At 39.6% G+C, this 13,731-nt stretch overlaps 2 protein-coding genes across 3 annotated transcripts in view; one reads left to right on the top strand and one right to left on the bottom strand.

The window, feature by feature from the left end:
* The first annotated feature begins 5,168 nt into the window (after window positions 1–5,168).
* Window positions 5,169–11,472, top strand: nkx6.2 (NK6 homeobox 2). The gene is made up of 3 exons (XM_031737677.2): window positions 5,169–6,252; window positions 6,729–6,901; window positions 7,584–11,472. The coding sequence occupies exons 1-3, from the start codon at window positions 5,823–5,825 to the stop codon at window positions 7,830–7,832; spliced, it is 852 nt and encodes a 283-aa protein (XP_031593537.1). The 5' UTR covers window positions 5,169–5,822; the 3' UTR covers window positions 7,833–11,472.
* A 402-nt stretch (window positions 11,473–11,874) lies between these two features.
* LOC116318505 (inositol polyphosphate-5-phosphatase A) overlaps window positions 11,875–13,731 on the bottom strand; it is a 147,267-nt gene continuing 145,410 nt past the window's right edge. For both annotated transcript variants that reach the window (XM_031737515.2, XM_039621383.1), the window contains 2 exons: window positions 12,642–12,729; window positions 11,875–12,304 (listed from right to left, as the gene is read on the bottom strand). In XM_031737515.2, coding sequence (XP_031593375.1) covers window positions 12,649–12,729 — 81 coding nt within the window. In that variant the 3' untranslated portion in view covers window positions 11,875–12,304; window positions 12,642–12,648. The remainder of the gene's footprint in view (window positions 12,305–12,641; window positions 12,730–13,731) is intronic.

Genomic DNA, 13,731 nt, shown 5'->3' with positions numbered 1-13,731 from the left:
CGAAAAATCACCCCGGTATGCCGGATGGCCAGTCCAGCTATGGTCTAAGGTCTCTGCAAACAAGTGTGCTTCAGTGAAACTTTGATAGAAATGTGCTCTGAAGAGACTTCCTACCACAGAAAGTAACAAAGGATGTTTGTGAGCTTGGAGTGCTGTGGGGATTAACAATCAGATTTTTGCTGGGGAAGGTGTTATTTTATATTTAGAAATCCTTTGCATGATATTTGCAAACTTAAATCCTCTACATGTGAATGAAGTTACTCTAACATGCTATTAAATAAAGGTAAATAGTCAATAAATGTTTGTTTTTTCTCTTACTACTCATTAGTCTGATTTCAGTCTGGTAAATCTGAAATATTATTTGCTGTAACCTTGTAGAGGCTTCCTGTATTACATCATATCATACGTCAGACTCATATCACGTAATGCAATGACTGTTCCTCATGCTCTCCTTCATAAACACTTTATCACAGTAAGTCTCATCATTGAGTTTATCTGATAGATCAAAACCATCATTGTTGAAATTCTTCAGCCAGATTTGTGTTTCCTGCATAAAAACCTTCATTCACAAATTTTTCTCTATGATTGTCTGACCTCAGTCTGATACCCATCTATGATCGAGGCTCACAGGCTTCTGAAGGTGTAGCAGGATTCTCTTGACCTTGTTCTGGATATAGGTCGCCATCTAGTGGCATTACTGGGTTCATAGGCTTCATCCAGTGCGTCACTCGAGAGAGGAGGTGTTACTAAGTTTTACGCTGAGCACACATCTTTTTTCTTTGAATATTTAAATATTAATGAAATTGTAATGGCCAGAGTAAATCTCTTTTACATTAGATATTTCGACCAGCCAAACACAGGCTTCACTGTTCACCTTTATACTGGGAAAAGCATGAAAAACACCAGCAGTACAGAAGCAGATGTGCAGTGATGAATGCTCAGATTCAGGTTATAACGAGGCAGTCTTCCTTGCTGAAGATTTATTATTCATTCACACAACAGGATCTTGTGGAGAACACACAGATGTGTTGTTTCAATAAGATCCAGATGGGTTTGTTTTGTTGCTACTTTGTCCTCACCTGCAATAGGCAGGAGATGTGTTCACTTAGTTTAATACAGGCTCTTGAAAAAGGCGAGCATGCAGGTTAGGGTGGGTGACAAACCCATGTGATTGCTGATGAATTACAGTCACTGCAATTCAATGATTACTGGAATACTCAGAGTTTAGGTTAGAGCTGAGTTCAATGAATATTGATGTAGTATTGCTGATTTACACAACAGCAGCAACATTAGAGCCACTTCACCTTGCAGGTCGCCTGTTTTCCAACAAAACTGGTCCAAACTGTCGGGTTATGAGCACAGGGCCACTCTGGGTTTGCTGGGGATTGGGGCCTCAGATTAGGGTCTGGGGAGGTGGGAGTCTGGGTCACTCCTGAGCAGGTGTTTTGCACTGTATGTATGAAGGTCGCTGCCATCTGGGAGTGTGTGTGTGTGTGTGTGTCCTAGACAATGCTACATGATATTGACTGTATTATGATGAGATGATCAGCGTCAGTGGTTTTAATGTTGTGACTGCAGGATCAGGGCGCCGTCAGCTACACTGCCTCCTGTGGTGAACACTCACAATTCATTATTATTACAAAGGGCAGTTTGCTGCCATAGTCCAGACTTAAACAATTACAGAGTATAAAAACTCTTTTTGTAATTGATGTCAGTAAAGGACAAAGGGTTTTATAGAGTCATTTAAAGTGTGATCTATTAAAGGTTTTATTAAAAGGGAGCACTGCTCTCATTCAATAAAAAATCACCTTCAAAATTCTTTGGAAAGCAAAACAATGAATGAAAGTGGAGATCTCCACAACACTGCAGCATAAATATGTTGAAATATGTTTTTCTTTAACCACATATGCCATTGTTCTACACATACACACATGAAGGATGGCCTCACGGTGACAGAACAGACTTTGTTTAATCCCACACTGGGGAAATTCACTTGTTACAGCAGCACAAGGGACACAAATGAAGAAAAGGTGAATTAGAGGATAAGCGTGGATGTTTAAAATACTCAGCTCTGTGACTGCTGTGAAATGACAAAAATTAAAGAACAATAAAGTGAAATAAGGGTGAAGTTTCAATTCAAATACATTCTTCATTTTTAATTTCATTTTATAATTGCCTTCCTAACTGATTATTGCTTTGTGCTCTTTTCTTCTTCTTCTTCTTTGTGCATGTGTTTGTCCTTGTCTTTGCTTTGCATTGTTCTTATTTGTGTACCTTTTTCCTATACTACTCTGTTGGCCTTTCTTTAGGAATAAATATGTTGCATAACCTCTTTTGATAAGCGCTCATCCCCTTTTCTGTCATGACCCTGCCCGCAGTAAAGGTATTGCATTTACCACGACACACCTCTGCAGGACATGTGGAGAAAAGACGGGCCTGGTCCTGCAGAGACCTCAAGAAACTGATTAATATTATTATTGTTGTTGTTGTTGTTGTTGTTGTTGTTGTTGTTGTTGTTGTTGTTATTATTATTATTAATATCATCAATGTTCAGAGAAGTTAGCTGGCTAATAGAAACACACTCACCTGGACCGATATAAAACCAAAAGTTCATAGATGCATTTTCTCCCTGGACAACAGTGTGTGTTTGTGCATTTAATTTTATTTGTTAGTTTTGGTATGAAAAGCCACAAACACTGAAGGAGAGACTGAGCACCAGTGTGTGCGCACACTGAACTAGTGTTCCCGTACGAGCCACTAGAGGGCGGTGCTGGCCAGATTATGTAGGCGCTCACGCTGCTCTCGTGTGGCTGACTTTAAATGTAATCAAGTTTGAAAGGGCTGTCCCGGCTCTTTATTGTCCACTTGTCCTTTCCACGGACTGTTTAGACACGGTGCTTTTAAAGGCAACAGAACAGAAGATACGAGCGTGCTCATTAGCTTCTAACATTAGGGATTTTTATTAAGTAATATTTTTTTTTTAAAGAAAATATTTAGTTATTTAGTTATTTATTTGTTCAGACTTTTGAATATTATGTACTTGGGACTGCATGCACGTGTTTGGATGTTTAAAGCACAGAGAGACAGAGAAGGCACCGGTGACTGCACGGATCCACAGCCTCCAACAAGCGTCTTTGTGCCCCAGCATCTGCTCCCTGTCACTGCTCTGTCACTTCCCATTTGTGTCGAGGCTACGCTCAGATAAGATTATCTTTACGCTGTTTATTAGCCCGTTTCCCTTCCACAGTGGGACAAAGGCCTGCGGCAAACTACGCGCCATCAGCGGGCCAACGACCCGTTACTGAAAAACACAGGAATGTAGTCAGGCTTATGTTCATGTGCACCGAGCAACAGGTCCACATTTGACTGCAAAGCATTTATAATAACAATAATAATAATAATAATAATAATAATAATAATAATAATAATAATAACAATAATGTGCAGGTGTAGTCGGCTCTCAGTCCAGATTTTTTATTCTTCATTGGTTTAGTGAGGACAGAGTCTGTAACAAATCTGAGTTTAAGAGTTTCAACTTTAAATTACCTGTAAATTTAGGAGATAAAAATTCAAATAATTCATTATGTTAAATTGCCATTATGGTTTTACGGTGACTGGCTGTTTGGCAGCTGCCGCCTTTGGCTGCAGATGAACTGGACAAAGTGCCAATCTTTCCGTCATTGATCTACCCCCGGGTCAGCCGCTAACTGCTTCATTTTAACTTACTGGGGTTTTAGTAAAACTAAGAAGGCCCCAGCCTCCCTCTGTCGGCTTCTTAGAACCTATATACAGGATCTGATTAGATTTTTTTAATCCTAATATTTCACAGTCATCCTGTGACCCGAAAATAACCAGAGGAAAATATATATATATATATATATATATGTATGCAGATTTAATCTAGAAATAGAGACGCCATTTATAGAATTAGACGTTCATGCACTGCATCCAGCTTGAAGAAATACAGCCAAAATTGTGAATCACCTCGAGCTTCAACAAAAAATACAGAGAAGAAGAGAAAAAGAAAAAGCTTTTAAAATCCTCAGTCCTTCCCCCGGTGAGCAAATGGGCAGCAGTGTGCATTTGCTGAGGCCTTTCAAATGCTAACGTGGCCATATTTCACTCTTACAACCTTCTCACATCTCCATAAAATATTACAGCACTCAGAGTGATGACTGGAGCCCGGCGCGTTTTTCTCGCACACTTTCACCGTAATAACGCAGTTTGTGTTGAAAAACACCAAATTATCTCACTCTTATAAAATAAAATAAAAAACAGGCTGTCCTTTAATGAGCTTCTGCTGTTTGATGGTTCATATAAAAGGCCAGCGACAGCTCCTTTGCTTCGAGTTACCCCAAACACGTCTTATTTAATAAAATAAATAAATAGATAAATATTTTAGTCGAGTTACAAGTTGTATTTTTTAATAAAAATAATTCTCATAATTTATTCGATGTCATTTACAAAAGTAGCCTTTGTCGGAATCGGTATCAAAATTGATACTTTTGGGCAAAAGTGAAAGAAGAAAAAACATGTATAAATAATGGAAAAATGCCAAGAAAAATACATTTAATATATATATAAAACGAATCGGGTATTTTTGCGAGCGAAGGGTGGAACTTTGAATTATTATTATTATTATTATTATTATTATTATTATTATTATTATTATTATTATTATTAAAATCGTTTCACTGAAATTACCCAAAGAAGTCTTCCTCCGGTTTCCGTTTCTACTTTAACGTCCTCCCGTACTCTGCGCTAACAGCTTTTAATGTAAATGAGTGAGTGTTGCAGTGCGTGGAAACAATGATTTCCACAGCGCAGGACGCATCATTAACAGCACCACGATAGATCCTAATGGAGTGGGGCTGTTGGTGCATTCAAGGTTCCTCTGACACGATGGTTTCCACAATAATAAATCCTTAATTCAGCTTTACGCTATGTTAAGCAACGTTTAGCTTCTGCACACACAAAAACAAACAAACAAAAAAAAACCTCAGGCCTCGTCTCTCTAATTTAAAACCAGAAAAATACTGTTTTTAAAAAAGCGCCTATTTTTTTTAAACCGATAACTTCTATGCCAGCAGTATTAAAATGTTATCATTATTGATGAAACAATATGCTACGCTGCCAGACTTTTCTGTTGCCGACTTGCTCTGAAATGTATCACCAACATGCATCTCCATCTATCAAAAACAAATCCACTCAGTCCTAATAGGCACCGTTGATATGCATCTTTACTGGAGTGGGGGGGACAGTCTTATTTCCGACAGCACGTTAAGGCAGCATCCGTCCAGCAGCGGGGTTTATGTCTCCTCCAATCAGGGCGCCGTCTCACTCAGCCTTGTCCAATGGGAATAACGCTCGTGCAGGTGGCTGCGCTGTTATCAGCGACTCCCGCTTCACTCCCAGCATAGAGCGAGTGAATTTATGAAAAGGCGAGCCGAACCTTTAATGGTTCCCATCAAAACCACCAAAAACATCATCAGATCGTCCGACTTCCGCGAGGATTCCTGAGGCGGACGCATGCAGCCTCCTCCCAGCTGACAGACTCCGAGCAAAACAAACACGCGGAGAGGCGTTTTGGAGTTTTTGCCGAGCTCTTCGCTCCCGAGAGAGAAGTTCGCTTTCGTTCAAGTTTTTTTCAAACATTTCAAGAGTCTTCCTCCGGGCCCAGGATACTTTGGAAAAGGCGGCAGAAGTGGCCTGGCTCCTGAATCCCAGCAGTCCGCCGTGCGCCTGCATTTACTCGCCTTTACTACTCCCACTAGTTTCCTTCCAGTTTCTGTCCCAACGAGTTTGGCGGTTCATGTTCACAGATGTTAGCGGTCGGGCAGATGGAGGCTAACCGGCAGAGTGCTTTCGTCCTGGGCAGCACCCCGCTGGCGGCGTTGCACAACATGACCGAGATGAAGACGTCCCTGTTCCCGTACGCGCTGCAGCAGAGCCCGGCGGGCTTCAAGGCGCCTCCGCTGTCCAACCTCAACTCTCAGCTCTCCGGGGGGACCCCGCACGGAATAAGCGACATCCTGGGGAGACCAATTACCACCGCCGGGCAGCTGCTGTCCGGGTTTCCGCGGATAAACGGCCTGGCAACTACCGCGGCCGCAGCAGCGGCGGGGATGTACTTCAGCCCGGCGGTGTCGCGGTATCCGAAGCCCCTGGCCGAGCTGCCGGGGCGGGCACCCATCTTCTGGCCCGGGGTGATGCAAGGCTCTCCGTGGAGGGACCCTCGGGTTCCTTGTCCTAGTAAGTCCCGCCTGAGCGTGCCTCTGGGCTGCCTTTTTTTTTTTTTTTTTTTTAAATAAATAGTTTAAATTTGGGGAAAGCCGACATTCCCCTGTGATGTTTTATTTGGAAATTAGAGGTTATTTTGGTTAATAAGAGGCCCTTTTGAGAGAAAACAACCCCAACTTACAAGAAGTACACCTGCACTGCGTTTCACACAATCATGACAACAAATGTAACACAAGCTTGCATGTTATGAATGCTGTGTCACAGGGTCAGTGTTGTTATACAGCCACGTCAGAGTACGAGAAAAGACACAGACTTCCACACAGGGCACTGAATGAACATCACAGTGGCATTAAAACTGTAATCAGGAATAGCTGGTTCTGACACATCCAGGAGCATCACACTTACTGATCTAATGTTTGTTTGTTTTAGTATCCAACTATAAATTTAAGATATCTTAATATAACCACACCTTTTGCATCTCTCCTCAGCTCAGGCTAACATAATGATGGACAAGGACGGGAAGAAGAAACACTCCAGGCCGACGTTTTCAGGACAGCAAATTTTTGCACTGGAAAAAACTTTCGAGCAGACAAAATACCTGGCCGGCCCGGAGAGAGCCCGGCTGGCCTACTCTTTAGGAATGACCGAGAGTCAAGTCAAGGTAAAGACCGCTAAACCGTGCCTGCACAGGGCTGTGAAGCATGTGGGGAATAAAATAAATAAATAAATTGTGGCTGATCTGCTCTTTAATTTCTTTAATTGGGGACGATTTGGCTACAAGTCCGGAAAGTGTAGGGTTATTTCCACAGATTATAATCCTACAGCTTCATTTTAATGTTGTTATTATTATTATTATTATTATTAATACAAATGAGAATAAATGTTTCATCCCCAAACTTTTGAAACTGACTGTGCTACAGTAACCAAACATTATTATTATTATTATTATTATTATTATTATTATTATTATTATGAAAAACAGAAGACGCTTATTTTATATACATTTTAATCGGTTAATTTTTTGTTGTTGTTTATTATTTTGATCATTATTATTATCATTATTATTATTGCTTGCTGTTGTTGTGGACACAAATATATTAATGGATTAAAAAGTAATTTAAAAAATTAATTGTAGAAGCAGCTTCTTCTTCTTCTTCTTCTTCCATCATCATAATTATTATTATTCATGATGGCTTGCTTTTTTTCTTTTTTCTTTTTAATTTGCTTCTTTGTTTCTCTTGTGTATTAATAACTGTTTGGACCTCCTGATCTCCTGCCTCTGTTACTGGTGCTGGACCTGTTGAGCATCTGTGTCTCTTTTTTCTTCCCTCTCTTCTCATCAGGTTTGGTTTCAGAACAGAAGAACCAAATGGCGGAAGAGGCACGCAGCGGAAATGGCCTCGGCTAAAAAGAAGCACGACTCGGAGACGGAGAAAATGAAGGAGAGCTCTGACAACGAGGACGACGACGAGTACAACAAACCCCTGGACCCAAATTCAGACGACGAAAAAATCACGAGACTCTTGAAAAAGCACAAGGCCACCAACCTGGCGCTGATCAGCCCCTGTAGTAACAGCTCGGACACCTTGTGATCCCCACAGCCGGGGAGGGACCCAGAAAAGGGGTCCCCACGAAGACTTGTCGCACTCTTTCCGAGCCCATCTCCACCTGACATTTCCAACATGCCTCTTAAGGGATCACCTTTATTCCCCCACCCCCCACACACCCTCGAGCAGAGATAGAAAAATGCGTAAAACTCCCAAGCGTGCCAAGCGGAGACGCACATGGCTGCATCCAAACTCACCCAGACGCTGCTGTATGCGGAGCTATAACTGTTTCCTCCTGGACTTGAGAAAGACTGATGAGGACATGTTTCTGCGAGCTGAAAAGACACTGATGCTGGGAACGGAAGCTGTCCTGGAGACGCAAATGAGTTTTTACGCATACAGGCAGAGTTTTAACAGGTGTAAATGTAAAGAAAATATTCTTAAAAAAACAACCCTACTTTGGATCAGTGCTGAGCTCAAAACGTTTACACTTACGTTAAGTCATTGCACTTGTTGCATTATTTTCCCAGCTTGTCACGTTACGTCACCGTTTCAGCTCCTAATGTGACCTCTAAGTGTTTTAATACAGTTCAGTATTCATACGTTCATCTGAAGAGATTGCACACTTTTGTTTATTTTGTTTTTTTTATTTTACACGTATTAACAGATTTTTTTTTATTTTATTTTATTTTTTTAAAGCGGCCCACACTGATCCAGATCCCGGGCGCATGTTTTAAATGGCAGGTGCAAACGGGGCCTGTGACGCTTCTAAAGCTCAGTTTAACCAGGGTATCCACTGTCCTAAAAGGCAACAGACTAAACTGTTTGAAGGGGGCAGGTTTGAGACGAGTGACTGATTTTTGTGCTGTAGCCTGCAGATGAACATGTATGTGAGATTGTATATATATTTTTTACTGAGTAAGTTATGTTGTTTTGAGCAGCGGAAACGTGGCAGCATTTGGCTCATCACTCCCTCCTTTACCGCTTTTTATTTTTTTTCCTTCCTGCAGAGTAAAGTCACGTTTTTGTTTTGTTTTTTAACTCTACATTTCATTACAGGAAGACTATTGTATAAAATGCAAAATGCTGTAAATAATGACTGTAAACAAACAAACCAAGAAAAAACCCACAGCTTGTTTTTTAACATCACTTTTATTTAGTTTGACAGAGTTTGTTTTACCTCATCACGCAGCCGAGCAGAGAACCGGAGCATCGTTTTAAGTTGGATCTAAAGAGTATTATCGCTTCCGGAAGGTTATAGGAAGAAAAAGAAAAAAGTAAACCCCCTTTGTATTATGAATAAATTATTTAACAAGCTTTTTTTTTTTTTTTTTTTTTTTTTTTTTTTTTTTTTGGGTTTTGTTTTAATGTATGGGCTTAATATAAATTAAAGAGAAATTCATGACTATCGATAAGTGAATTTCCTTATTATTATTGGCAGCAATGACACCGACAAGCGGATTAACTGATGTTGTTATTATTAAGTTAATATATTTAATACAAGAGTGCCGCGTAAGGGAAAAACGAGTCTCTTAAAATATTTTATATACATATATTTTTAAAAGTGCAATTTATGTGGGATCATTTATTTACTTAAAAAAACAGTTCCCTCCATAAATTATGAAGCGTTATTATAATTATTATTATGATTATTACAAAAAGGTAAAATATCGATTTTTAACATATATAAATGACCAACAATAAATCATCTCTTTCAATGCTGGAGGTTTTATTTTCCATCTTATAAATCGAGATTAATTAAGTCTTTGTTCAATTTTTACGTTCCTCTTGGAGAGAAAGTGATCCTTAGCCTTTATTATTATTACTTTATCTCAGAAAAAGCTTAATTGCGGTTTTATACTGTTTGGTGTTCAGAGTTCATGTATTTCATACTTGAGACTTAAGCCTTGAAATGCTCCCCCTCTGTCTGAAATGCGGAACTACACCCGAGGTAGTTCTATGTAGGCAAATTAATGGGAGAGTTCAGCCAATCACAAATGAGTGCTCATTAAACTCAAATCCCACTTTGGACTTTTTGATAATCCGTGCATGAAGTGAACAGCTGCCATCATAAAAGACGGATTTAAGGAAAAATTATCCTTCTTTAAACTGAGGCCGCGGGAACCGGCTGATATTAAAAAGACCCAAAAAGTTTCAAGCCTAATTATGTATTTCAATATAGTTCTATATATTTGTTATATAATAATAAAATGTAACATTTTTCTCATTTTTATACTCGGAATTGTTTAACGTGGACATTTAAACTCATTTTAGGCCTCAGTTAAAGGCAGCGTGGACTCATACACGTGGGTCAAATTGCACTGCGTTTTTCACTTTACGCAGTTTTTTTTTTCTTTATCTGCAAAGTTGCGCACAAAATGTGTTATCCGAACTAGTGCGCAAAAAGTGAGACCAAACCATGAACACTGCACACGAGGTGGAGGCCCGTATTCGAATAGTTAATGTGTAGCTCTCTCTGTGGTATTAAAAATAAGTTGTCTAACAGGAGGTAAAAACGAGAAAGAATGAGGACAGAATAGGCATTGAGCTCTAATGGGTTTTATTGCTTTTGAGAACTGCATCACCTACAGTAGAGGCCAGGCCGTCCTGAAAGGGGGCTGGAATAAAATCTCTATCTGCTTTTATAGGATGGAGTGAAGGGAAAAAATAATAACTGCAGCTTATAATCCTACAGTATACTCACAATGAGCAGCTGGAACAAAAACAAGCAGGGTTTCATTTACTTTTTTTTGTTTAGGTTTTTTTTTACTTTTTTAAACATTCTGCCTATGGACCAAATCACAAAAGACGACATAAATTCTGCAGCAGGCACAAAAACAGTTCCACTTGGTGTTTGATTTAGATGGAGAACAAATAATAATAATAAGGGAGGATCAATCTGATGGCTTCACTGAGTCTGAAACCTGTAGTGTAGTACATGAAATCGATGATAAAAACAAAACAAAACAGAAGTCTCCCATCACCTCTAATGCTCCAATTATTTGCAAAGGAGGCTGCTGAAGGCTACATACTGAACAATTACAAATAGCAAGACTCCCTGCTCTGCCCCACGCCCCTCCCCTGCTTTTAGAGTTTCTCTCATTTATCTTAAGTATTTCTGACACACTTCATTCCTGTTTAGGATACTTGGCACCATAATGCAGTAACAAAAATAGACAAAAAACAAAAAAAGACAGTTTACATTTTAAGGACACCCAAACCTACCTAAAATATCACATTCAGAACCATAATATTATAGAAATAAGTTAGAGTAAGAGTAAGAATGACATAATGTGAGAGTGCTATATATGAAACATTATCTTTTGAAATATATATATATATATATATATATATATATATATATATATATATATATATATATATATATATATATATATACCTGCATGGTCTATGGCACTGCTTAAAACATTCTTGGATAGGCAATAAATCACTCCTCTCTTGTTGTACGGACTTATTCAAAGGTCAGCGTGGCTGTGGGAACACCGACACGGACCGCGCTGTGTCTCTTGCGCACTCCAGCATAAACATTTTGGTAAGAATTATAAATTATCTCTTTAAAAAGTACAGTATATAAAAGCGAGACTCAACTGATGTGTCAGGCATGGCCGTGTGTTGTGCACACAACAACAAGAACAACTCAAAAAAAAAACAAAATGAAACAAAAGAAAAAAAAATATATATATATATATATATATATATATATATATATATATATATATATATATATATATATATATATATATATATATATATATATATATATATATATATATATATATATATATATATATATATATATATATATATAGGAACTGTTGAAATAAACTTAGAAGTTCTATCTATTCCAACAAAGGGACCGCAAAGTTTGGTCAGAGAAGAGAACGGCACTAAAACCATCAACGAGTCTATGTTATACTGTCCGATGTACAAATAAACCTAACAATATAGATATACAACTTTTTTTTGCATTGCACTTTTCTTTTTTGTTTTTTAAAACACCTTACATACTGTATGGAAAGTAGCTTCTATACATAGAGGCATACCTAAAAATGCCAAGTACGGTGTCTAAAAGGATGTAGTAGGACTGTGTTCAATTAGAGTTTTGGCAATGAGGCTGTGGCATGGAAGAGAGCTGTCCGTCCGTCCGTCTGGTTGTCCTTTTCTCTGGGGAATGGGGGAGGGTTGCATGGCAACGATGAGGTCAGCGATGTGTATCTCGTCTGGAAGCCGGGCCCTCGGGTGGCTCGTCCAGATCTCGGCGAGTGTTTCGTGGGAAGAAACTGGGTCGGGGTTTTCGTATGGATGAGGCGTCCGGATTACTGCAACTGGTCAGCACTGCTGAAACAAAGTCTGTCTAGGTTCTTCAGTGTATGCTTGTGCAAAGTGTGTGTGTGGGTGTGTTTTTGTGCGTGTGTGTGCGGTGTCCTGTTTGTTTCTCGGGTGTTCTCACAGAGGCGCTTCACGGAATATGTTCTCCCCCCTTTGGCAACACTTCCCTGCGGAGGGATAAAAGAAGGGGAGAGGGACAGGGTGGGGAAAAAAAAGTTTTACTCCTCCAACACCCAAAGTGATTTTTTAATCAAACAAATCTGATGATTCTTAAAAAGGTCAAACATGAGCTGCAGCACGAGATTTTCTTAAAAAAGAGAAGCATTTTAAGCAATCTCGCGTGACTGTGATTTCTGCACCGATGCTGTTTTATTTCGCAATAAAACTCTTCAAGCAGGCACGCCTGCCACTTGTGCAAAGTCATGAAAAAAACAGTCAAGCAAATCAAAGTGAACAATAGCAACAATGGGAAGAATTGTGATAAAGAAAAAGAATGATATTTACCACGACATCACTGCACCACACAACACTTGTGCTTATTTGCATTAGGTTTACCTGCCCCCGCTGTTATTCGGAAGGACAGGAAGACAGGCTGGTGAGGGGGGGACAGAGACAAACCACGGTAAGAAAACTCCATACTTTCTTTCACACGGCGCTCTCTGGAAGAAGCACACCACACACACACACACCCCACCCTCCTCCTCCGCCCCACGGAACAACCAACCCACCCCTGTGAGCACCTCTGATACGCAGGTTAAACTCACATACCAGTCCTGGAGCATTTTGGGGCCTGTGTGCTAACTACACTGGACATATTTTAAACATAGGCAGCTGTGACTTTAGCGGCGTTGTGTGGTTTGGAGGTGAGGGACGGTGGAGTGTCTGCCGCTGTGCTCAGGTCACCTCGCACACACACACCAGTGTCCGTGTCACACCGCGTAAGTGATAAAAGACCTGGCTTTCAGTGGAAGACCTTCTGTCTGACACTACACAGACTTAAGCTTTACCGCTGACCTTATGGGAATTTTTTTCCCATATCTTTCCTGCTTTTTACAGAAATTTCCTGACACACACTAATAGCTTAATAAAGCTAATAGTAGAAGAAAATTCAGGATAATTATTAGAGTTTGTTTTATTGTTCTAGTCAAATTTATGCCAGCTCTAACTCTGCAGACTTCAGTAATAATAAGATAAGCTGTTAACTGTACAGGTTATATAGATGAACTGGGGATTGGTGACTGACTTTCTAACACATGTCATCAAATAAAGACAAATACAGAGATTGTATTAGACGTGACGTCCGAAAAAAGCCTCTGCAGACTGATCAGCTTCACACTTGGAGCATATTCACTGTGACAACCCGAAAAACTCAACAACATTCAACTGATAGCTTTTATTTATTTAAGGTGATGAACCCTGAAGTTAAAGGTTTTCAGAATGAAAATATTATGTGTGTGTGACGCATGCTTTGCTAGATTAAAGGTAAAGTATACCACTTAGTCAGCTTACTTAGGCTTCATTTACCTCTCGCACTGGATTAATTTAACAGAACTTAAATAAGTACACAATTATAACTTAACTTACTTTCTGTCTT

Source organism: Oreochromis aureus, linkage group 13, assembly GCF_013358895.1.
Source record: "Oreochromis aureus strain Israel breed Guangdong linkage group 13, ZZ_aureus, whole genome shotgun sequence".
NCBI classification, from domain to species: domain Eukaryota; kingdom Metazoa; phylum Chordata; class Actinopteri; order Cichliformes; family Cichlidae; genus Oreochromis; species Oreochromis aureus.
The sequence above is the reverse complement of the archived record's forward strand: the minus strand, read 5'-3'. Positions and strand labels throughout refer to the sequence as shown.